Here is a 26,490-nt window from a genome sequence, read left to right as displayed (position 1 = left end):
ACAATCAAAAGACTGGGTTTATATCAAGAAAACAACAAATGGATGATTAAATAATTTAATAAAACTCTTAACATTTGAATACTGATAGTTAAGTATTATAATATGCATATTTCCTACATAATTGCACAATATGGTTAGCTATACAAAAACGTACTTTTGTATTCGAATATTCTAACAACAATTACCTCAAAGGTACACAAGAATTTCCAAAATGTTTTCAGATATTAATAATATTTGTAAACGGCAGAGTAATATTATTTTTAAATAGAACAATAAATACATGGTGTTTCCATTCAATCGGTAAAATGTCATCATACCGACAAAACTATTGAAGCATTTATTTAAGCTATAACAAATTAATTTTACTTATCCACCTAAAGTTTGTTCAATGATCGAATATTCCCACGCTTATAAAATGTGAAATCCACTTTATCGATATCTCACTATGATGACAATTAATAATTTTATTTTTATTACCAACTATCGATGGTACCATGATTAATTGGTAATGGAATGTTGAAACAACAACGGTGTGATTTACACATACGCAACACGACAGAACAGCTGCAATAGTTCTAAGAATACTAGGTAAGAGTAAAAACACTAGCGAAATTGTAACCTACTGGAAATATAGGATTTTAATACAATAGATTGCAAATTATCGTCTAACGTTTCGTGCGTAACGCCAATTGCAAGAGTTCAAAATGTAATAACTAACACTCTGGTAAGATCTAGCATTTGGCATTAATTAAATAATGAAGAAAGAAATCTTACGTTAAAGCTAATGACATATAACATGAAGGCATTAATTATGTCTAGAATTTTATTCTAATAGTTGTTTGTTGGTTATGCGAACACTGACGCCTTCAGTACTGAAAATAACATTTTGTTTGGTTCTCATTTTCCACCAGTGCCTTTATCAGCATTCAGCGTGGTCCACAAGATAAACTTATAGAATTAAAAATAATAATAATCTTACAAACTAAAAATCAATTGTTAGATGCAATTTATTAATGAAAACTTGAGATAAACGTTAACAATATAAATACTTTGAATACTTTTAACAAAATTATAATATTTACAAATAAAACATTCAAACATAATGTGAACAGTCCAATGAATAGGGTCCAAGAAACACACTACAATTTACTGGTACACTTTACACCTAATTGCTCTCATCTGTGAACTGCAAGCGACTGCACAAACACTACATTAGTATGATTATTATCACAATTAGTTGGAGGCATCACAGTGCTAGTCAGTAACGTGTACCTATTTATACGACCTCTTCAAAATAACGGTGTCATGTTCCTAAACAGCAGCTTATAAAAGAATTACTATGAAACTAGTGGCGCGCTTAATGGGGGAAAACTTTGGAATAGGATTTCGAAACTTCGCCACGAACAAATCATACTTGCCATAGTTTAAAAAGTCGAAACAATGTAATGTACGTTTCCCCCTATATTCAAATTAAATCAAAATTTACTTTTAAAAACTCGCATTTACGTTATCGGAACATGGTATTTCACGTCTGTGTTAAAGTGCTTGATTAGTTAGTAAGAGAGTTAAGGTCCGCGAAGAAGTTTTCGGGAGTAAGGATGTGGGAGGACCCAATGATTACTTCCCAGTTCTTCAGTGCGGCTGTTACTTCGTATGCGCAGCGAATCTCGGAGAAACTTACTCCTGAGGAAAATAATAATATAATTGCTTTTACACAAATGGCCATTAGAGCAAATAAATAAATGGAGATATAAAAACAATGTTAATTAAAAATAAAGAGAATGCGTGTAACGATTCTAATGAAAATTTTTAAATATTTCGTATAATCCCAGTAATATTATAAATAATAGTTTCGATGGATATTAACTACTCATGCTGAAATGGCTGATCGAATTGTGATGAAATTTAATGGGATAGATTTCCTGGATTAGCTAATTAATAGCACGGGCAGAAGTTAACTTAATTGAGGCTACCAGATCAAAAGTGCTACGGCCCACATTCAATTATTTCCACATTCATTGAATACAAAATTATTATGTACTTTTGTGTCATTTAAAGTAATATTATAGAAAAATTACTGTAATGTTATAGTAAATGTTACACCGCTTTTCCGACAGCCTCAATTAATCTAGTTTAGTTGTATTAAGTTCTCTCACCCCCGACGATGAAAACAATCAAGCGAGGCACGTTCTTGACGGTTTGTTGGGCTTTGTCCTTGTGCCAGTGGCCATAGCGCACGCTGCAATAAAACGAAATTTAAATTGCAAAATATCTATGCATTAAAAAATACACTGTTTTATTTATTCCTGACATGTTCGTACCTGGTGGGCGCCTGATAACCGGAAGTCTGGGCGCGTCCAGCCAAGAAAGGGAAGTGACGCTGGTCAAGCTTGTCCTCAATTGCGTCTTCCATGATGTCCTGTAAACAAACACATGTAGTAGTATAAGGTTCAACTCACACTGGCGCAGAGTCGAAGCGTCGCGTCGCGTCCTGTTTTTCAACCACAACGCCTGGCGACGCGCGTCGACGCTCGCATTAGTGCACCTGGATCACAGTGTGGTCGGCGTCTGACGCCTCAATGCGCTCAAGTAACGCGTGAAACCGCTCGAATGCAACCAAGTGTCGACGCGCGTCGCCAGGCGTTGTAGTTGAAAAATCCATATTTGTATAACACAAATTTGTACCTTAATTATGAGAAAATAGGTGCAAAACATGACGCGTTGCGACGCTTCGACTCTGCGTCAGTGTGAGTTGAACATATGCGTGTAGGAACAAACTTTATCAACACCAAAGACAATTTTTCTAATCCTATGAAATATTATGAAGTAGTGAATTCAGTCATACCTTGACGATGGGTGTCCACCGCGACATCTGGTACGTCTGCTCAGTGATACGCTCCTTCCTCGTAACTTGATATTGTTTCTTTCTGTTGCCCTACAAATATAACCGTGAAATAGTAAGAAACAGATTGATTCAGAAAGAGGCCCGTGCTTTACGTTGAGATGTGCTTAAGATGCGCATATAACTCATAAATGGATTGAAACAGAAGTTGAAATAATCATTAATACAAAGACCGATAGAACACTTAGAAAAAATGTCTTCGAACTGGTGGGAATCGAACCAACCTCATCTAGCAAACAGTGCCAGATGTTATGCCAACTTAGCCACAGAACAAAGTAGCGGACCTTACCAATTTTTCTATGTGCTTGTTGCAGATCTTTGTTTTGGTTTTTAATGATTTTTTGTCGTAGCGCCATCTATGAGAAATCTATTTCATCAAAATTAGCCGTTAATAAACCAATTTACAACAAAGATCTGGAATGATTATAACAAACTAGTGGAGTAATTTCACAAAAAAAAAATGAATATCACAATGGTGAAAATTTCTGAAATTCAATAAACTTGATTAGAAGTTGAGATGTCTTTGATAAAAACTCTTAAATGCTTGAAAGAGCTCCAACAGAGGGTAGTGTTATCTTTGAGCACGAAACAAAGATCACAATAATAGTACCTACTAGTTTATCTAGGAAAATGAACCACATTTAATTTTTTTAATGAATCTTCTTAATCATATTAGACGCCATTGCTAGGTAGTCTACAAAGTGACCGGAAAAGAATACATACATCAACAACAACGTTAAGTCCAAGATTAGCCAAGTTCAAGAGCGTCTGCTTGTCGGCGGGGTCAAGTTGGGCATGGGTCACCAACTTGTTCAAGTTCTCCTCCGAGATGCCGTTCTTCGACATTATGTACAGCGCAATTATGCGCATCTTGTTGTAGTTTGACACAGACTGTAACAATATATATAGGGTTTTTCAACAAGAACCTTGTTTTGTAAATCAAAATAAAACAATAAATTTGTTATTTGGTGTGGTCACACAGCCACCGAAACAATGAATTTATTGCAAACCAAGTTTCCCGATCGCATAATTTCACGAAATTCAGCCCTTAATTGGCCAGCTCGATCATGTGATTTAACACCGTTGGATTATTTTTTATGGGGTTATGTTAAAGACAGAGTCTATACGGAGCCAATCGAATCGATTGCAGCCTTAAAACTCAAAATTTGTGAATTTTGTCAAAAACTGATTAAAAACTTTGATGAAAGAATCGACATCTGTAACTGTGGTCGTGGTGGACATTTATCAGATGTAATTTTTCATTCATAATTGCTTATTGTATTAAAAACTTTTTTAATACAATACAAATTTGAAACATTGTCATCTAAATTTATTGTTTTATTTTGATTTACAAAACGTCTCACAAATTGCATTCAGACTGTATCACAATTGCAAAAAGACAGTTGAAATGCTGTTTAGGGACCAACCTGAATCACAACTGCAGTTACACTAAGGTGCTGAGCTGGTCAAAGCGAGTGTTTGATGACGATTGGGAACTATATTTATGCACTTTATCTTAATAACGCACACACGCTCAATAACCCACACACTCAACATATGTACATATAGGTATAAATAAACAACTTGACAGGCGAAGGTTTTGGTGTATTGAAAGGATTAAAATGAGGACAATAGCTGCGAACCGTGAAGTGTTGCAAATAAATTTGATATAATTATACTCATTCTTTCTAATAATGCTTTTCAATTTTATATTTGCTGAGTATAATAGACCTTTTTCTGTGACTTACGATAGATAACGAAGGAGGGGTCGTTTTCATAACCATATAGTAACTGAAAGTTCATTTGATATATTTTAGGAAATGAAACTGTTTTTTCGGATCTAAATGGCGTATGTTTATCAAACAAACCAATGTTCCAGGTCCTTTTCGTGTCCCATGGTCAAGGATGACCGTTTTTAAACACGAAAAAATAGTTTCATTTCCTATGTGTGACAATCGCGAAAACGTCATATTTTTAACAGGGTAGCGTTATTTGAGTCATATCCTAGATAAATTTGTCCCTGGATTGAGTTCTTTTGATCGGTTGCAGTAGTTGGCCACGACCATACCGCTGTCAGTGGCAGCTTGTGTATTAAATTATTGTGTGTAAAATTTATGAAGCACGTTACGAGGCGACGACACACTAAGCGGCAACGCGATTTTTGCAGAGCGATTTAGAGAACGGTACGCGGAGCTAGGCGCGGCGGGAATATACGTACTGGCGAATTCAGGAGATGCCACGACCCAGAGTGACGTACTCAGCGGGGGCCGGAAAAAAATATTTTGAAATATTTCGGTGCAAAAGATGGACACAGAAGCATTTATTGGTGAAATATTAAATCGGCCACATAGTTCACAACAGAGACACAACCACAAATGGCAAATCATTGTTAACATAAATTATTATTATTTATTTATTTTCTTCTTTATTCATTTGTGGATTCCTTACCACGTATTCAAAATATCGTATTTAAAATATAAACAGCTTTCGAGGAAAAGCAGCGCTACTTTAGACGCCATGCCTAAATACGTACACCGCTGTTGCCGTCGCTAAACGTTACTGAGCGTACGTGGCGTGGACTACTCGGCGCTTGCTGCCGCGGCACTGGACGTTGCGTCGCACCTTGCTAAGCCAAAAGTAATAATAATAATAATAATAATTTATTTACGTCTTTTACATATAATGGTGTATAACTAAATTAGTACTAGTTTACAGTGTTTGGCTTGTTAGCACATTCTGCACACTCCATACTACGGTCGAAAGTTTTTACCTACTACAACATACAGCAAAGCGCTATCTGCACACGCGCAAATATGTGCGTGAAGTGGAAGATTTACCCATCACTTTCTCATACTATTACGTTACGTGGTCAGAGCGGCAACATAGCGAAAATTCTAACGCGAATCTGTTATCTATAATAATATCGTATTAATAGAATTGTAATAATTACACATGTCCAGAAGATATTTATAACGATATAATATTATATTTTTCATTAATTCACTAATTAGAATAATATTGAAGATATATTTTAAAAATACATTAAAAGCACTTAAAATGTTATATTTTGGACCGGTATTTAAATAAGGTAGGTAACCAAGGTATTTGAAATTGCGTTAACAAGGTTACCTAGTTAATAATTAGGCATATTCACTACATAATATTTATCGACAATACAAATTGAAAATTCGAAAACCCTTGTCTACTAGGTCACGAACTTATGGCGTCTCATTATATTGATATAATAAATCTGTATTATATATCACACTGCACTAAATAAATGAAGAAAACAATAACCGAATGAGTCTCAGACATAAGTTTTTTACTTACTTCGTTTAATCTTCCGGAAAACGAAAGAAACTCCTCTCTTCATTTCGCTTAGATGATGATAAACAGCCGTACACAACACTATTTACGACCATTATAAATAGAAACGTATGTACAAGTTTCGTATAGAATAAATGAAAAATATATTCAAAAAATAATTATACTTAACAGATGTAATAAGGCCAGAGTGAAAGAGTAAAAGTGCGTGTGTGCGTGCATTGAGTGTGTGTGTCTGTGTGTATGTGCTAATAGTCAAGTATTTATTTTATATTTAGAGTCGAATTTATTGACTCTGTGAATTTGTAGAGTAATATTTAAGTTCTTATAAAGTCTGGAACTTAATTAAGCTAATTGTCTTCTAGCAAAGGTAGTACGGCAGTTTATTGTAGGATAAACTGGTCTAAGTCTTCTGGTAGGTGGAAAATCAGCTGTCAATGGAACAGACGAATGTTGACCTAAACAGGATCGACGGATAAATATTTATGTCACAGGGAGTACATTAGCGTCTACCTCCCCAAATTGGGATACAGTAAGATAGGAGAGGAGTACATAGAGCAGTGTATACAGCATCTAAGATTTTTCGGTCTGCTGAGTAAAGTAATTTTTTATGCGTATTCTGTTGGCTACAGATTGTATTATGTGTTGTTGTTGGTCATACCAATTGAAGCTCTCGTCTAAAAAGACACCCAGATACTTTATGCAATTGGTTCTAGTCAGTGAAGGGCAGTTACAAACAGACGAATCACTGGTGCAGGTATGAGCACGGATTTCAATAGAGCCTTGAGTGGGATGGGCAGAACGTCTTGTGGCCAGTGTAATAAATTGCGTTTTCTCTACATTTGCTGTAAGTAGGTTATTATTAAGCCAATCCATAGCCAGCCTGAATACGGACTCTGCAAAAGCAACCATGTCGGCCCAGCTACTCCCAGAGACGATTAATGCCGTATCATCTCGCTTATGTAGGTACCGATTTTAGGACATTGAGTTCGATTTGACAAATAATCGGCAAAAATATCCAGAACTTTCCCCCTAACACCCACAGTTTCTAGTTTATTTAGTAGTAGTGGGACAGAGACGGTGTCGAACGCCTTTGAGAGGTCCAAGAAAAGTCAAGCCAAGACATGTTTGCTTTTCGTCTATTTCCTTGACAGCAGTTCTACTAGAGATATGGCATCCTCAGTGGATCTACCCCTTCTAAAGCCAATTTCGTTATTGGAGATGATATTGTTGGCCTACAGGAAGCTAATCAGACTACGGTTCAGAATTTTCTCGAGAATATTAGAAAAGGTTGGTAACACCGAGATAGGTGTAAAATTATTGACATTGTCTCTGTCTCCACTTTTATGTATGAGTTGTAATACAGCTTTTTTATGAGCGTTAGGAAATACAGCTGTAGTTATTGTCAGATTGCAAATATATGTTATTATTGGCGTTAGAGTAGGGCGAGCAGATTTTAAGTTCTGTTGGTGTCCCGTTCCAGCCGACCGCACAGTTACGGAGACTTCTAATTATATCTCTAATCTCATACTCCGTCAGCAAGACCATTGAGTTCAAAGTTCAAAGTTCAAAATTGGACAATTAGCAAAAACAGGTTTAATTTTTTTTAGCCAACTCTTTCAAAATAACTGTTGACTTGACAGCATTCGCAGATTCCGTAGGATCACTGCAAGTTTTTAGAAGCGCAATTGGAATTGATTCATTGAGACTGATGACCCATCAATTCGTTTATCGGTATGTGTAAACCTTTTTATTACTTCCCAGGTTTTTTAGGACTATACTTTGATTTATCAAATTCAAATCTTTCATATTCCCGCTTGAGTTATTTAAGTAGATTATTACAAAAATTACGATAGCGTTTGTAGGTAGTAGCTAAAAATCACGTTATTCGGATCAGTATTGACTTTCTTATGCATCACACATCAATCCAGGGCTTAATAATTCTCTGCCTACAATAAACAACAAACAAAGTATGTGTACAAATTATGGAGTTCAATATTGCCAAAAAGCATTCAATCGCCTGGTTAGCATTACTAAATGAATATATACTAGAGAAATCAGTGTTTTCAATTTCACAAGTAATTGCACACAAATTTAATTTCGTACTACACTGGTAATTTGACGTTTTAGCGGTACAAAGTTTAAATTTAGAAGGACTGGGTAATGATCAGTTATAGATGACTCAATATCGACAGTAGCAGCCTGAATATTGGTTTTTATGAGTACATGGTTCAAACAGTTGTTAACTCTTAAGGGGAGTGCTAGTTAAAAGCCATGAGGCGCAGTAAGTTTAGATATTCACCTGAGTGGACATCAACATTATTACTTTTTATGTCAATATTAATATCTCCGATTATAACGATGTTTCTAAACGATGACAAGATATGTAAAATGCAATTTAGGCTGTTAATAAAGTTATCTATTTATTATTTAGGATGGTGATCTATATAGAGCCACGATAGCTAGGTTATTATCAAATTTGCTGATTATATAATTAGCATCCAAAAAGAGTGGCTCCTGAATAGATAGTTTTTGACATAAATAACTACTCCTTCATTCTGATTTTTAACATTTTTTGTACCATATGAGGTGTAGTTCACTACCTTGGTCAACCAACACTCAGACAAAATTAGTACGTCACATATACACACACGTAAGATTTAGTGAACATAGCAGCAAACTAAATGTGTCAAAGTTTTTATTTTTAGTATAAAAGATTTAACGACTTGGAACTATTCTTGACATAATTATGTTGGCATTATGCGACGTCCCTAGTATATGATTTCGATTTAATTAAATCATCAAGATCAGCAATTAATTTGGTTATTTTAAGCATTAGAAAATATTAACGCACAGGAGAAAGCACTCGAAATATATAAATACTTCATTATAAAAATTGTTAAATAAATTTTTAGTACCCAACACTGTGACTAAAAATTTTCCTTCCACTTTGTTATTTGCGTCACCAAATCAGTGAGTGTAAGATTCAATGTATTTAACATTATATGATTTGTAAGTTGTGAGAATGTGTAGATTAAAATTTGTGCGGGCTGTATAATGTATGGGTAAATGTTAGTGTTCATTGTAAAAATATTTAGACCATGTGTATATAAGAGAATGTGTATGACTAAGTGAGTTATGAGAATACGTATTGTATATTTTTGAATTGTTTTTGCGTTTTTTGATATGTGTAACAATTTGATGCAATGAATATAAAATATTTTAAAGATGAAAAATAAAATAAATTTTTAAATAGTCTCGCCAGTCGCTCTTAAGTAAATCTTTTAAAGTTTGCTCGGATTTGACAAGAACTTGTTTCGCTCTAGGTGTTTTTCTTAGGTAGATGTTTCCATTGGAAGTTCAGCAGAAATCATACGAGTTGGCTTTGGCGAAGTCACGGCTGCCGAAAAGTACCTTTTATTTGCAGAGTTAAATGGTCTGATATACATATATACCGGTTTACGGTCACCGGTGATTCCCAGTGACAGTGTTCAGTTTCTCAGAATTAGGACGCTTCTTATATTGTAAGCCTGTGCTGCATCAATGAAGTTTTGTATAACAAACAAAACCGCGTGACCTCAGCAACAATTGGCTTAATTATCCCTGGTTTGGACGGAATGCGACGTACGTCTCTCATGTCCAACGAGGTAAGCTCTTTGCCAATTGTGGATGCTATCTGTGTTACAATTGTCATTAGATATCATAGGATTCTTTTTCCTTAGCTGGAACACTCCTGATTTCAACACAGGCGTTACGAGAACATTGTTGTTAAGTCTTTGATTTTATTATCAAAATTTTTTACACACTCCTTAAATTGAATTTATTCTTTTTTCCCGTTTTTCAACTTTTTTGTCATGTCCTCGTGTTGTTAACTAATAAAGTTCATAGGCTTTTCAACTTAAAAAAAGATTATTTAATTCCGTTTTGTGATTTCACTCAAGGGTCTTCGGTGATAAGTATATTTAGAAGCGTGTTTTGCTGCATTGCCAGAGTTAATTTATTATTATGAGCTACATACGTTCCAGGACGTTAACATCTCTACAATCTCTTACTTGAATTCCAGTTTAAAACATAAAAACTCGTTGATGAAAGACTACTTACTTCTAGGTCGCCTACTACGCGAGTTCGTATTCGTAAAGTAGTTTTCTTTGTTCTCTTGCTCGTAGTTACTTTTTAACTGTGCCATGTTTGGATGTTATTGTGAGGTGGCGAGCGTTCAACCCTTGGAATTATTATATATTTTTAATTAATGACACTCAAGCAAAATATTTCTAGAATTCCTTGCATGTAGCAGTTCGTAGGTACGTAATACTTGTGACGTTGTAAAGGGCCCCAGTGACAAACGTCTCTAGGTAGGCGCAGTGTATTGTCTCGCTCTAAACCCGCTAGGGGAGCTTCCACAGTCCAAATAAATATGTACTAGTAATAGACTGGTTAGTGGGCGGGACACGCGTTACCTAGCTTAAGAGCAGACGCTCCCATGAGCTTCAATAGCGCGTCAGTAAAGTTGTCCTTCAAATGTACAAGAATGTTTTGTGAAAAAAATAGAAATATGCCATTATATCATGTCGCGTAAGAAGGCAAAGTTTAAAAGATAATCCGGGAGTGATTTCATTCCACGGGTAAGTACTAAAACTCTGTATTTCCTAATATTAGGGGTTAAAGTATGAAATTGCCGTTTTATTGCAATAGGTTGTTTGAATTTTCATAGAATCTTCATGGTTTGAGGTTTTCGAATGAAACTTTTTTCAAATGGTTTCTGTGATTTTTTTTTAATTTGAAACATTTGAATATCGACTTTCAATTGTTTTTGTTATTCAATTTAGACAAGAAAGATGGATACTGCGAAAATTCGAGTGATTTTTTAATACGAGTTCCGACGCGGAACTAACGCGGCAGAAACAGCCCGCAATATCAATGCTGCGTTTGGAGAGGGGTCTACTAATGAACGCACCGTGCGATTTTGGTTTAAACGCTTTCGTGATGGAAATTTCGACTTAAAGAACGAGTCACGAGGAAGACCGCCCACACAGGTGAATAACGATGAATTAAGAGAGATAGTGGAAGCCGATCCTAGTCAAACTACCCAGGAATTAGCGGCATGGTTTAACGTTACCTTACCCACAATATTGACTCACTTGCGTCAAATCAATAAAATAAAAAAATACGAAAAATGGGTGCCTCATGATTTGACTGATCTGCAGAAAGAAACGCGTGTTGAAACTTGTGTTGCCTTGTTGAACCGGTACAGAAATGAAGGAATATTGGATCGAATAGTAACATGTGATGAAAAGTGGATTCTTTATGATAACCGGAAAAGAAAAATGCAATGGCTGACCCCAGGTCAAATGCCACAACAGTGTCCTAAAGCAAAACTTACCAATAAAAAGGTAATGGTAACTGTTTGGTGGTCTCAGCATGGTGTTATTCACTATAGTTTTCTCCGATCTGGTCAAGCAATAACGGCAGATGTCTATTGTGCCGAACTCCGAACCATGTTGACAAAACTAGCAGTAAAACAGCCCCGACTCATGAATCGATCTTCACCATTATTGCTCCACGACAACGCGAGACCTCACACAGCACGAGAAACCATTTTGACCCTTCAGGAACTGCAGTTAGAAACCATTCGTCATCCTCCGTATTCACCAGACCTTGCTCCAACGGACTACCATTTTTTTCGTGATTTGGACAATTATCTACGTGACAAGAAGTTTTCTTCCCAGGAGGCAGTACGAAATGCTTTCACACAGTTTGTGCAGTCTAGATCGTCGGAGTTCTATCGCAAAGGCATTAATAACCTTCCCATTAGATGGCAGCAATGTATAGATAATAATGGCAACTATTTTGATTAAATAAATTTGTTAAAAATTTAAAAAATAAACAATTTAGATTTTCAGTACAAATCGGCAATTTCATCCTTTAACCCCTATTATTTCGAAACAAAAATATGTTGTGACAACCCGGCAATAACAATATACATTGGTTGCTAGACATCGCCGCCGTCAAAAGAACTACTAGCGACGTACTCCACTTAATACTGGGTCCGCGTATTGTAATCAAATTATCGATAAGTAGAAAACCTGTATTTAAAAATCCGGTTTTGGTTTAGTTAAACTTTTTTTTGTTATAGCGGTACACCAATATATAAACATAAATTGTTTACTGGTATTTAAAAGCTAACAATTTTGATTACTTAAATGTTTTCGTCCCGACTCTCACAATAGCGCTGGTATTGTTAACTATATTTAGTAAAAGTTAATTTATGTTTATTTATCGAGTTCTAAGGTAGGAACGTCGGTATGTTTGAAAAAACAAATACACGCGATTAAAATCCAGAAAAATAGTTTCATTTCCTTTACGTTTATTTTTGTAATTTAAGTAAAAACGATATATTAATAGAAAAAGGAAATACATATAGACAGGAGATTACTTACTTACTATCGATAATTTTACCATGTACGGAAGCTCATGGAGTATCAAATGAAGACTTTATGAGAATGGAGCTTTCCTTTCCCTCAATAACATGATTTATATCTCACTACTTGTCAGTATACACCTTCATCCGTTTGAGTTCTTAGTTTTATCACAGGCATGATTCACATTTGCAATTTCTGCTTTGATTTTTTTAGTTTCCCGCAGGATCCTTTTTAAAGGAGAAATGGGCTAAGGAAAAAAAAAATGGAAATGGAACTACCTAATTAAGTATAGCATCATTTGCTATAGGCATTTTATGACATCAGATTATATACCTATGAATAACAAGAGAAAAATTCTAAAAGCAGGGGCAATTCCTACGCAAGAAACAAATCATTTAGTTAATCAGGTGATATGACAAGAAACTCAGTCGCCTGCGCAATTGATACACCACATTAAATGTGAAAACATTTCTGGAGCGTTGTCTGTTACTTTTCGACAAGTTTTCTTGAAATAAATTATTCGCTTCTTTGCCTTCGAAAATAAGTATCTTCATTCCCTTGACAAGCTCGTGGACGCTGTAGATGTTGTTATGTTCAGTCAGTTCAGAAAGAGGTAATTGTTGAGAATAAAGATTTTTATGATTACTGTGTTTTAATATTCATTAGACCCATCCAGTGATCGGATAGACTGGAAATCTAGTATGTTAATGAAAGTACGATGACAGTACAATAAATAATATATCCCATATGGATGTGTCACCGACCGCTGCCGCTGTCGCCGCGCGCGTTTCCCCGCGCCCTGTCTCTCGTTTTTCCGCCCTGGCGAAGACGTCAGTCGTGAGCATGTTGACCCCTCGATGTGATTACGCTGCTGTTACCGCTGCTACCAAACTTATTGCTTCACAACCATAACCCAGGCAACCAACGAAGGGGAAGAAGAAAAAACTGAAACTCATCTCTGGCGCTGTGTCAGTGCCATCGAGAGGAGTAGACCAGTTCGATGAGGACGGCTTCAAAAAGGTGGAAAAGAAAAAAAGTACACTAGCCGTAACCTTAGTGGCACCGCCTCGGTCCCAAATATCTGTTGCGTCTAGCGGTACCGACAACGTTGCTATACGTGTCACCACTTCATTACTCCACAAAGACTGCGGATATTGTGGAGTACATACGGGTGAAAGCCAATGCTGCTCTGAGTGTCGAGCAGTTGTAGTCCGGCCACAATGTGAATTTTAATTCATTTGTGGTGAGAGTACCAACTGAATGAATATCTGTCGCCCTTCATGACGGAAGACTTTTGGCCGAAGGGTGTCATGCTCCAGCGTTTACGAGGACGGCTATCGTTCAGACGTGTAAATAAATAAATAGTTTTTATTATGTATGTTAGTAGATATATGTTAATGGGTCTTTTGTAATCTGAAAATAAATAAATAAATAAAATAAATCATTAATATTGTAATTGTAGCTTGTAGCTACGTATACGCAAACGCCTGTGTAACTAATATCAATTAATATTTGAGTTTTTTTTTTCACATAAAAATAAGTGTGCATTTGACCTCCATCTCACCTGATGGAAAGTGACGATGAGGTCGAGTATGTAGCAAGCACACCTAAATAATGCCTATTCACTGTGTGTGTAGTAAAACCATAGGCGTATTTGGTAACAAATGTCTGCGTTTAAAAGTCAGCCACGCTAGTTCTCGAAGAAATTGCTTTGAATGCCATTTCCATATACTCCGTGGTTAACCCTAATTATAGCAAGTATAACGCAATGCTCAGTTCAAAATTTCGCTAGTTATGAAACATAATGTCGATATCAATTAAATGTCACATCCCTATCTGTAGAATGTCAACGTTTGATTTAGTTCCAAGAAGTTCATGTTCATAGTATTCTTAGCTTTATATGACTAGTAATAATGAAACCTTATTGGAATCAAATAAGTTTCAATTTTTTTACCAAAACTTTTTTACTATTGTCTAATTTCGTTTGATAATTTATAAATAATCAAAATTATATTATCATAGTACTAATGTAAGATTACTTTTTCAAAACGTGTGCGTGTGGCGACACAGGTTTTGATACTAATGTCGCTTGACGCTATTTCTACTCCTTTTTTTATACTTCCGCTACGTGGGAGCACCTTACGGCCCTACTGCGTACGTATGACAAGGAGGAACCGATGAGCACACTAGGCTCTTGTGAACAATTCAAAAAAACCAATCGTGCGAGACACCGATCAGGTAGGCTGTGGTTCATATACGAGAGGTCTTGTTAGCTGGACTTTGTGAAATGTCACGGTAATTACACACAAACGTCGTAAGACGGAGGTCTTTCTACTGGTTACGCTCGTACGATTAACACTATTCTATTCACTGCGGTGTCGACCACCGAACTTCCTTTGTGGCCAAGCCGTCATGTTACATACAGAAGTTGCGACCACTATTTATTGTCGTCTCGTACGGGAATGTGACTAATGTAACGACGTACCTGGTCAAGTAAAACGGGTACAATGCTCCTCATATGGTCTTTGATCTTCTCACCCTCTGCATCAGTTCCCATGGCCAAATCCTAGGTCAGAAAAAAATCACATCAAATTGTTTATTTACTTAAATACAAACCAGTGCAGCAATATCAATATTATTATACAGAATTAATAAAAAACAAACAAACAATTATTTCCGTATACTTAATTAACCCCTCACCCGATGGCAGTGCGGTGCGCTTGCCATACAAAATTTACAACATTACAGTACATATTATAAAATTTGTATAGCAAATGCGCTCGGTGTACATAGAGTGTGATGTTGAGGCTTATAGCTTATTTTTTGTCGCACCTGTTCAACTTTGCAGAGCTTGTCCACATATCCCTGGTAGGCCTTCATGCAGTCCTCGGCAAGACGCAGGTGCGTGGCGTACTTGGACAGTTCCTTCTGGTACTGCGGCATCTTCTTTATCATTTGAGATAAGTCACGCATCGACTGCTTGTCTCCTGCAACATACACCGTGACATTTTTATTCTCTTTTTATCAGCATGACATTTTAGCAGCAGTAGAACTCCTTGTGGAAGAGTTCGTCCAGGGTAGTACTGCCACCTTACCTATTTCTGCCAAAAGAATTAATGTCAGCATTACTGTGTTCCAGTTTCGAAGGGTAAGGGTGCTGGTGAAATTACAAGCACATGGAACTTGTCAACTTATGTCTCAGGGTGACGAGCGCAGTGGCAGTGCCCCTCAGATATTTGGCACTGCAACTGCTATGGACAAGCGTGTAGCTTACCTCAGGCGCACGACTTGTTCGTCCCGTCACTTAATATTATAATTTTTTTTTACACCTGCAGTTTTTGGGTCAACTACATACAAAAAGCTCTCACTTCTCTAAGACCACAAATTCGCTACGGTGGTGCATGCAGGGGGCTTTCAAGGTCTGCGTTCCGAATTTCCGAAACCGTTCCGAATTTGTGGCCTTAAAGTGTACAACTATATATTCAGGATGCTGTTGCGATTTTGTAGTGCGTCAGGAATGTTCGCCGATGAACATTTAAATGGGTTTGCCGCCATCATATGAAAGTGAGCGGCATCCTTGATTCGCAGTGTGCGTGGAAGCGGTAACGGCATCATGAGTATCATTGCTGGCAGGGTTCAGGGTTATTTTCCTTGAACACTGGACTAAACTCCATTTGTACCCTAAACATATTGTATACATATTTATAAGATGTAATCACTAACATTAGTCAAGTTTTTCTTTTAAATTTGTATTGAATTGATATTAAATTATTTTTTGTGAAATTACCCACTAGTTTGTTTTCTTTGTTTTACTGACCAGCTATGAATGATCCGAAGTAAAACATTTGAATTTAATTAATGTAAATAAATCAATTCCATAAAAAAGTCGTATTACTTTATATTAATATGTCTCCAATTTACATTAATAATTAATTACACAATCTATAAACCCTATCTGCCTTCAACTATGTGTTATACCAAGAGACAATGTAAACTAGTACGATAATAATGCTTATCTCATTTTATAAATCAAAATGTTTTGAATCTGTTTCAGCAAACTTGCGACATATGGGGAAAAATACGCATGAAAAATTGATAATGAGCTGATTGTGCGCCGGATCGTTGTTGCCAATTCCAATCAAATGACCTCTCATTATATATAACTTTTGCTGATAGAAAATTATCATATAACAGGCAGGGTGCATTAAATGCTGATCTGAAGATCATGTCCACGTAAGGGCACGTTGTCGTGACGTTTTATTTATCGTTGGCGTCGTTGTCGTGCTAGCCTGTTCCCATATCACGACGAGTAGACGATTATTTTATCTTTGAACGACTGCCGTGTCTAGCTGTTACCACTAAGATCGTGACGATAATTTATCGTTTCACGGCAGCCGCCTTGTCCTTTGCACGACAAGAGTCGTTTGTTGCACTGCAGTAGCTTCTATGTTCTTTTGGAAGCCAGTAGTGTTTTTGCCCCCGTGTGAAATGGATGAAGATGAAATTATACTAATGTATTACTTTTTAAAAGGCGGAAGAGGAAACAAACGAAGAAAAGAAAGTTTTGTAATAATAGGTATAATTAAATTTGAACAAAATTCTATTCACAAGAAATATTTAGTCGTAAATAATTTTTGCCCTCGATTTCGGGCATTAATGGGTTTTAACCCGATTTAAACCTGGCGTTAACATAGCGCCGGGTTAAAATCCGGGCCCATCTCTGGCTACGACCTAACGCTAGTGCAAAGCGAACCAAGGGCGCGGGGTACGAGAGGGGAAAGCGGGGAGCAGAACATGTGCAGACAACGATAAATAAATCGTGACGACAATAGGAGCTGCGACTAACTGTCGTCACGTTTTTATCGTGACGTTTTATTTATCGTCTGACGACAATCGTTCTACCTCTTTCCATTATCACGACAGTCTGTCGTCGTAACGACAAAAAAATCGTGAGGGACAGTTAATCGTATCGTTTATTTATTTATTTTATTTAATAGTTTATTGTACAGGAAAAATACAACAAGTCACAAAGAATACAAGCGAAATTAAAAACAAAAGGTTCTGCTTATTTCTAATAGAAATTTCTTCCTGCAGACCTAAATACAGGACACTATAACTAAAAGAACGGGCATATGTGCACAACAAAACAAGAAAAAAAAAATATAAAATAATATAAAAATATTAAATTGTTATAAATTATATAAATACTTAGATAAATACATATTTTATAATATAATACCTAAGATATGGATGGAATAGTAGATAAATAATGCTCTTTAACTCTCACTTTAAAAATAGCTAACGATTTACTTTCGTGAACAGTAATAGGAAGTGCATTCCAAAGTCTGACCGCATGAACAGTGAAGGAGTGAGAATAGAAACCGGAATTGAAGCATGGAAAAGATAACTGGGACCTAACAAGAGAGCGACAGGGTTTATCCTGGGACCTAAGGAAGCTGAAACGCTCTTTCAGGTACCCGGGAGACACAGGGTTATGTAAAATATTGTAAAGAATGGAGACAATATGCAAATTCCTGCGGAGACGGATGGGAAGCCATTTGAGCTGACTGCGGAAATGTGAAATTCGGTCATATTTACGAAGCCCAAAGATGAACCTTATACATAGGTTTTGCAGTCGTTCAAGCTTATTTAGCAGTTCTTCAGTAGCATCCAAATAGCAGGAATCAGCATAGTCTAAGAAGGGCAAAATAAGTGTTTGGACTAAACATATTTTGGTTTTTAAAGGTAAATCGTTTTGGAGGCGCTTAAGTGAGTGCAAGGAGAAATGGACTTTACGAATGACTTCATTAATATGTGGAGTCCAAACCAAATTACAATCTAAAAGCAAGCCAAGATTAGTTGCAGTAGAAGCATAAGCAATAGGCGTGGAATTATACGCTATAGGTGGGACAGAATCTAGATGCAATATGCCACGCATATACCCACTTCCCACAATCATAGCCTGTGACTTTTTGGGATTCACCAACAAACCAAAACACTCAGCCCAATGAGCGATGCATCGTAAATCAGCATTAACCGCTTCAACGGCTGCAACGACATCAGACGCTTTAAAACTGCGGTATAGCTGCAAATCGTCAGCATGGAGATGAAAGTTTGAAGACAGCACAAAAGTGACAGAATTGATGAAAACAGAGAAAAGGAGAGGGGAAAGAACACCACCCTGAGGAACGCCAGCAACTAAGTCACACCAATCAGAGGAAGCCTCGTCAGAGCGAATACACTGCGAGCGGCCTCTGAGGTAGGAGTCGAACCAAGCTATAACCGAAGGAGAAATATTAAAAGAGCGAAGGGAAGCAAGCAATACGTCAAAGTCCACAGAGTTGAAAGCACTGCTGAAGTCCAGAAGTATAAGCAAAGTGAGAAGACCATTGTCCATTGCGAGGCGAATATCATCTGTTACCTTCAACAGTGCAGTCACAGTCCTATGGCCAGAACGAAAACCTGACTGAAACGGGGAAAGCAACTTATTAGAAGAAAGATACAACATTAACTGCTTGTTGACAATGTGTTCGAGGACTTTGGATAGAAATGGGAGAATGGAGATGGGACGGAATTCGGAAAGGCAAGTAGGGTTAGACGTTTTGGGTAAAGGTATAACATGGGCGAGTTTCCAATGAGAAGGGAAAGAACTAGCTTGTAAAGAGAAGTTAAAAACATGAGTGAGGATAGGGACAAGTTCAGGGAGTATGAGGCTAATCATACGGGAACTGAGATCATCATTGCCAACAGCAGTAGAAGAAATAGAGAGAATATGGGTTTTGACCTCACATTCGGCAACAGTCCGGAAGGAGAAAGAGGTACATGCCGGTAAAGTATAGTCAGCCAAAATGCGAAGGGTAGCGCTTTTACGATGCTTATCTAAAGTAACAGGGGGTAGGGAAAAATGTCTATTAAGCGCGTTAAGATCAGGAAGGGACGAATCACCAGAAGCAATGGTACGACCAATCCCAATGGACTTTAGGAATTTCCAGATCTGAGTGGAATCGCATTTCTCAACGTTATCGTGAATGTGCCGTCTCTTAGCATCTCTACACAAGCGACTACAGCGATTACGCAGGTACTTAAAACGAGCTAGGTTGTCATCTGTAGGAAGCCTCTTCCAGCGTCGTTTCGCCTTATCTCTGAGAGCCATAGCGATCTTAATATCTTGTGATAACCAGGGGGCAGGTGCATCGTTCTATATGTGAAGAACTTCATTTAAATACACAAGACACGACACTGTAAACTGCAAGACTATCTGTCGTCACGACATAGTGGGAACATTATGGGTACTCGCGCGTTGTATTGACGCACCGTAAGTAAAGATTTTCGGGGTACCATTTACGCCATGCATAAAAAATCTCTTTGAGTGCCAAGCAGTCTGGAAAATTGGCAGGGCTCCGTCACTCGCTCAAGGTTACGCGATAAATGCCTACCAATGAGTGTACCGACGTCGGAGTAAGCGCTCATACAAGTCTTTCATCTATGAGCATTCGGCTCCGCACGACTGCACAAGACGGGCAACGTTATTTTCACCTCTTTGAGCGCGTGTTTAGGTTCCTTTTCCCTCGTAGTGAGCGCTATTATAGCGTAGGTATTTTCGATTTTGTATGAGATTATGTATCTGTTACGTAGTAAGTATTAAGTAATTTGTGACCTCGATGAAGCATGGGTCTAGGTGACCTAATTACCTGTGCCCATTCGCTTAGAGTCGGTGAATTTCTTCAGGTTCTTGGTGACGGAGGTGGAGACTACGGCGATGTGCTGGTGGCGCAGCTCTACCCACAGGTCATCGTTTTCGTCTAGCAACACTTCCTTCATTTGTCCTTGGCCAGCTTCGTACCTGAACGAAACGTAAACATCAGAATTTATTCTAAAAAGCTGCTCTTACATGCGAAATTTGGTATGACATCACCTTGCTTAGCATGTATGTGACCCAATTGTCATTTAATTAACATTGTCGTTTCGTGGGATCAAAAATTAATATAACTATATACTTCAAGTAGTAAAATGTATTGCTCGCTATGGTAACTGTTATGTCGCAGCACCCGGCCATGTTAGTGGTTGGTGCTTATATGGTTCATACTTGTAGACATCATTCTCGATGGGCAGCAGATCGTAGGCCATGGCCTGCAGCGTGAGCTCGTGCAGCAGCGGCGACACGCAATCGAACCCGCGGTCCAACACCAGCAGCTGCGAACGCGCCTTCTCCGGACCCTCGCCCATTGTGGGTTCGTCAGCCTACATCAGAACAAAATTATTTTATTAAATCACTAGTTTTTTGTTGTGACTGGTGAGGTATGTATGTGATCCATAATGTGTACTGCGAGTAACAAATAAATATACATTGTAGCAATTCATCATTCACCATTTTGGGGGTTTCCATTCCATTTCAACATATCATAGAGACAAAATACATACAATTTTCGAAAAATGAATATTTTAGTAGTAAGAAATATTTCATACCTTGTAGGCATCTAATTTTTGCTGGATAAGTTGAGCCAGCTCGACATTGCGCTCCCAGTCACTGAGAAAAAACGTTTAGGCATGTTTATACATATTCAATCCAAATGTACGGACCAGTTGATTATTTTGTGTTTCCTCATAGTAAAAGCTGTACGTATTCCACCTGAATGACCACCTATAAATTTCAGCTCAATATTCACAGCAGAACAATTTGTTTTGAGATAAATATAAAATATTCTTAGACTGATAAGCTGCAAGCAGATCCTGAAATGTAGGCTAATCTTGACATCATTATTAATTGTTGCCACTCAAGACTAACCGCCTAAATAAAAAAAAAACACCTGATGTTTAGCATGCTATGTCATATGAGCGGACTCTAGAAATTGAAATATAGCGGGTTCTGGAAATGCATCCACATTCCACTCTCGACTTTCCATTAGGTACCAGAAACAGATCTTTGTTTACAAAGAAACGTATGTGTGCAGTGCAAAATTAAAGGTTGTAGATATGTACGAGATATTTGTTATGACAACTACTGCATTTGATACTTGAATATTTAATGGCGTGCATTTTTATTTATTTTATTGTTATTATTATTTTATGATTATTTGCAATAATAATATCTATCGCATGGTATGTGTGTAAAGTATTTCCGATTTTTTTTAGTTACAATACTGACAGTTATGATTTGTGAATTTTTTTTCTTAATGTAATTTGTATTGTGAATATAGTTTTATTTTAAAAGTATGCTCATGTATCGAGTTCTTAGGTTTTCGCGATTGTTTCACATAGGAAATGCAACTATTTTTCCGGATTTAAATCGCGTATATTTGTTTTTTCAAACAAACCGGCACTTTACAGGTCCCATGGTCACGATTGACTCTCAACCAACTGTGACCATGGGACTTGTAAAGGGCTCGAAACGTCGGTTTGATTGAAAAAACAAATATATGCGATATAAATCCCGAAAAATAGTTTCATTTCCCAAGTATGCTAATGATTTCGATTTCACCCTGTATATGTTATACTGTGTGTCAATAGCGACGAGGTTTTCAAAATATATTTTCGAGGGCTATACACTTTAGAAGGGACGTTGACGGGCCGGAGTTGGCCCGCGTGACTTACTTTACCCAACACTGAGTTAGACTATTACTTCCTTTTTTTTTAAAAAAAAAAACCTAACTTCAGACGACGGTTAGACATAACTGATACTGATGCTGTTATGTGTATATACGATATGTTTACCTGCGATATCTGACAGAGGGATATTCTCCAAGTGTCGCACAGAGCGTCGCGATCTGTTCCGCAATACGCTCCATGTTCGCATTGCGTGTGTTTAGAAGAGCGGGATTGTACATGCACTGGAACGTTTCCGGAGAGTCCAGGGAGAATACCTACATAGGAAAATAATATTGATGATTTGCACAGACTCCAGTTTATTTTCTTTTGACTGCAATGACCTCCCTTCTAATGGCCCGGTTACTGAAGGTGAAGCCAATAAAAGCTTTTTCTTATTAAGTGCAAAATTTTCGTGGTAAATTAAAAATATCTGCGCCGAGCCTATATCGCCAAACGGATGTCACGTCTTATGGTAAAAATAGATATGAAAACCCTTTGAATAAATCGAAATGAGGAGTTTAGCTTGAGTAAGGGTCAAGTTCTTCGATAACCATATTACCTGGCTTTCGTAAGGCAAAAAGGCGATGTTGATCTCCTTCAAAGTTTTGATTTTCCGCGCCGCTGTGGACTTGCACAGCTCGTTGAACAATTCCTCCGGACACACTATCCATAGCAGCGTGCGCAAAACGCATATTTGGTACACAGAAATAATTACTTACAAAGAAATTTGCGAGTTATGGCAAGATTTGAGCAGAGGAGATGATATTATGGATGTAGTGAACGGTATATATCTGGTCCGTCCCAAAAGTATCGAACATTTTTCAGGAAAAATACTTTTATTGAACTTATCGGTACCATACATTAGTACTCTTCAAAATAACACCCTTCAGCATCGATGCACTTTTGTAGGCGAGTTTTCCATGCCCGGAAGGCCCCCTGGAAGACGTCAACGGGTAGGTCCTTCAGCGCCCTCGTCGTAGCTTCTTGGATGTCCTTAATTGTGCCCCAATGCTTGCCTTTGAGCTTCGACTTGATGCTGGGAAACAAGAAGAAGTCTGCCGGGGCGACGTCAGGACTGTAGGGAGGCTGCGGGGCGGGACCAGCGGGACTCCTGCTTTGGCCAGATAGTTGCTAACAATGAAGGCTGTGTGCGCTGGCGCATTGTCATGGTGCAGCCGCCACGTGTCTTTCATTCCTGGCCGCACGCGAGTGACCCTCTGCCGGAGCCTTTTGAGCACTTCCACGTAAAAAGCGGAGTTCACAGTTTGTCCTTGGGGCACGAACTCGTGGTGGACGACACCGCGCACGTCAAAAAACACAATGAGCATGCATTTCACTCGACTTTTGCTCATCCGGGCCTTTTTCGGACGGGGTGACGCCGAGGTGTGCCACTCCGCACTCATGCGCTTCGTCTCCGGGTCATACTCAAATACCCAGGTCTCGTCTCCTGTTATCACTGTATCCAAAAAGTCCGGATCACGTTCACACAAGTCCAACAGTTCACGACAGCGCAGCACCCGCAAGTCCTTTTGCTCATCCGTTAACACTTTTGGCACCAGCTTGGCGCACACCTTGCGCATGTGCAACTCCTCGGTCACGATGCGATGCACGGTCGACTTGGCGATGTTGAGGGTCTGTGCTATCAACCGCACTCCTTGACGACGATCCTCGTTGAGAAGCTGACGCACACGGTCAACGTTCTCGTCGGTCCGCGATGTTGAAGGACGACCAGAGCGGGCTTCGTCGGCCACCTCTTCCCTTCCGTCACGGAACATCTTGTGCCACTTCCTGACCGAGGATTCGGACAAGGCTTTGTCCTTGAAGGCCTGTTTAATCATCTCGTTGGTTTCCACAGTATTTTTGCCGAGTAGAACACAAAATTTCACTGCGTACCTCTGTTCTAACGGATCCGTCATCGCGCTACTTTTAAAAACTTCGACGAGGTGTCGTTTAGAGCTCTACGCGAACGCACGTCCTGCCGCTCCAGGTGCTCGGAGCCAACTGGGACCGGTCGCGCTGTATCGGCTAGATCCCCCCACCACTTTCTGTTGCCAAGCGGAGCGCTTCCCGCCGTTCGGCAACACTCCCAAAAAAAATGTTCGATACTTTTGGGACGGACCCTGTATAATATGTAAACCAGAATATGCATAAACAATGCCATATTGTTTGGTAAAATTAAACTAATCTATTTAGTGAGCAAAATAACAAGGACAAACCTGTTGTTCATATGGAATGAAAGCAATGTTGATTTCCTTTAAAGTTTTTATATATTTGGCTACTTTGCTACGCGATAGTTGGTCAAATAACGCATCTGGACAAGCTGAAAATTAAAATAAAATGCAACATAAAAAACAAGCATAACTATCTTTCTACCTAGGTGGTTAAACAACTAATAATAATAACATACACACTCAAAGTCTTGCATGGACACACACATAGACGACCACAAATTACAAACTTACGAGAGAAGTAAATGCAGGCGATACAAAAATTTCTCCTGGCGGGAATCGAACCCGGGACCTCTGCGTGGCAGACGAGCACGATAACCGTTCAGCCACAGAGGCAGTTAAGTAAGTTTTTCGCCCAGTGATAAGGGCGACAATTATATTTTATTTCTCTTTTATAAATATTTAATCTTGCATTAATAAAAAATCTAGCAATTATAAAATTTGCCTCATATGTAGGCACCTACTCTCAATCCAGTAATCATTTAAAAATGAGCAATACTAATAAAAATAAACTTAAAGTGCAATAACCCAGAACTCACAAAACCAAGCAATAAGGTAGTTAGTTACTTTAGAATAATAACGCATAGAATGATAGTTTCATATCAAACGAACTGTCACAAGTGAGGCAAAAATCAAATTCATGTAGGCTAGTTTTAGTAGCAGGTTAATTTTCGGTTTTAGTGAATATTTATTTATTTATTTATTTTTATTTAAACACTTTATTGTACCACAAAGTAACTTACAAATTTTCAGAAACAATTTATATACAAATACAAGTTGAAACGCGTTACTTCCTTGTTAATGTGATGTTACTATCTATTTTATGTTTGTCTGACGTATTTTTACACTCATTTACCGCACATTTCGTCATTTTTAGCTAAAATTCTTGATCTGTTCGCGGTGCAAGTTGACCTTGAGCACTGAAGGCCCGCCCGTTCGTGTAGGCCCTTTGGGAGCGCTTCAATTTGCCTCACTTAGCGTGTGCGGGCTAGGTTTCTATGCGTTATTATTCTAAGGTAGTTAGTTACATTAAACTCTTGCCCGATTCATCAATTTACACACTCATGTCAATTTCACGTAATAGACATGCATGTACTAATCACAACTATATAACTATATAAATATATATATAATTTTTGTGTCAAAAAAAAATTATCTTACTACCCATATCAACACAAAAAGATTGTAATAATAAGTATTTTCTCATTTCTCCAATCACTTATTTTATTAAAGAGTTTTATGTAGCGAAATATACATATACTACATAACATTAATTTTATTATTCACAGCCATTAAAATCAGGCAACTAACAAAGCTTGGGCATTGTGTTTTAAAATATTAATACGACCAGCGTAAAGGTAAACTGTATTGTTAGAATAAATTTCTTATCTGTGAAAATGTTATTATTGCTTCATATTATCATCGAATTCGATGTTATTATTACATTCAAATTTCGAACATCTCTGAAAAACAAAACAACTAGATTGGACCTCAATTCTAATATCAGTCGAGATTAAGTTTTATTCGAAATGAAATGTAAATAGGAAACTATTTTGACATGTTTACTCGTTACTTGATATCGAACGATATGATAGTTGGGGTCGATTCTAGTTTGTCTATGAATTAAAAATAAAAACTGCGGTTGCGTGACATCTCACGCATGTCAAAAGTTTTTATTTGCCGCCATTTCGCCAGTCGTAACATACTTTTCCCGAACACTACTATTTTGCAACTGTATTTACTTTATTTAGAATATATATTCATTTTAGAGTCCCTGTACATTAATACTTAAGAGTCGATACTACCTCAGGTCGAATTCAAATTTTTTTCGTACTAATATGGGCTATTTTGATTGGGTCGAGCGACAGCGACACTGGCTTTACTTCAGAATTTATTTTACAAACGAAATTAAAGCCAAATTAAAAATGTATATCATATACTAAACGTGTTCTATTTAGTTCAGTTGATATTAGAAAAATCATTGGAATATGTAAAGTACCTATGAATGCAGCGTTTTTATAAATTTTGAGAC

At 37.6% G+C, this 26,490-nt stretch overlaps 1 protein-coding gene across 2 annotated transcripts in view; it reads right to left on the bottom strand.

Moving 5' to 3' along the window:
* Positions 1–95: 95 nt before the first annotated feature.
* LOC113232725 (protein ROP) overlaps positions 96–26,490 on the bottom strand; it is a 32,100-nt gene continuing 5,705 nt past the window's right edge. Inside the window, exons 4-15 of one of the 2 annotated variants that reach the window (XM_026467505.1) lie at positions 22,790–22,893; positions 22,357–22,505; positions 21,112–21,172; positions 20,732–20,886; positions 20,337–20,488; positions 15,478–15,632; positions 15,131–15,211; positions 3,626–3,793; positions 2,846–2,935; positions 2,322–2,419; positions 2,157–2,239; positions 96–1,683 (exon numbers count right to left, since the gene is read on the bottom strand). In XM_026467505.1, coding sequence (XP_026323290.1) covers positions 1,550–1,683; positions 2,157–2,239; positions 2,322–2,419; positions 2,846–2,935; positions 3,626–3,793; positions 15,131–15,211; positions 15,478–15,632; positions 20,337–20,488; positions 20,732–20,886; positions 21,112–21,172; positions 22,357–22,505; positions 22,790–22,893 — 1,430 coding nt within the window. In that variant the 3' untranslated portion in view covers positions 96–1,549. Of the gene's footprint in view, positions 1,684–2,156; positions 2,240–2,321; positions 2,420–2,845; positions 2,936–3,625; positions 3,794–15,130; positions 15,212–15,477; positions 15,633–20,336; positions 20,489–20,731; positions 20,887–21,111; positions 21,173–22,356; positions 22,506–22,789; positions 22,894–24,446; positions 24,551–26,490 lie in introns of both variants that reach the window. The other variant, XM_026467504.1, reaches the window with a different exon arrangement.

The sequence above is a fragment of the Hyposmocoma kahamanoa genome, unplaced genomic scaffold (assembly GCF_003589595.1).
Source record: "Hyposmocoma kahamanoa isolate Upper Pololo Valley unplaced genomic scaffold, ASM358959v1 78, whole genome shotgun sequence".
In the NCBI taxonomy this organism is placed as follows: Eukaryota; Metazoa; Arthropoda; class Insecta; order Lepidoptera; family Cosmopterigidae; genus Hyposmocoma; species Hyposmocoma kahamanoa.
The sequence above is the reverse complement of the archived record's forward strand: the minus strand, read 5'-3'. Positions and strand labels throughout refer to the sequence as shown.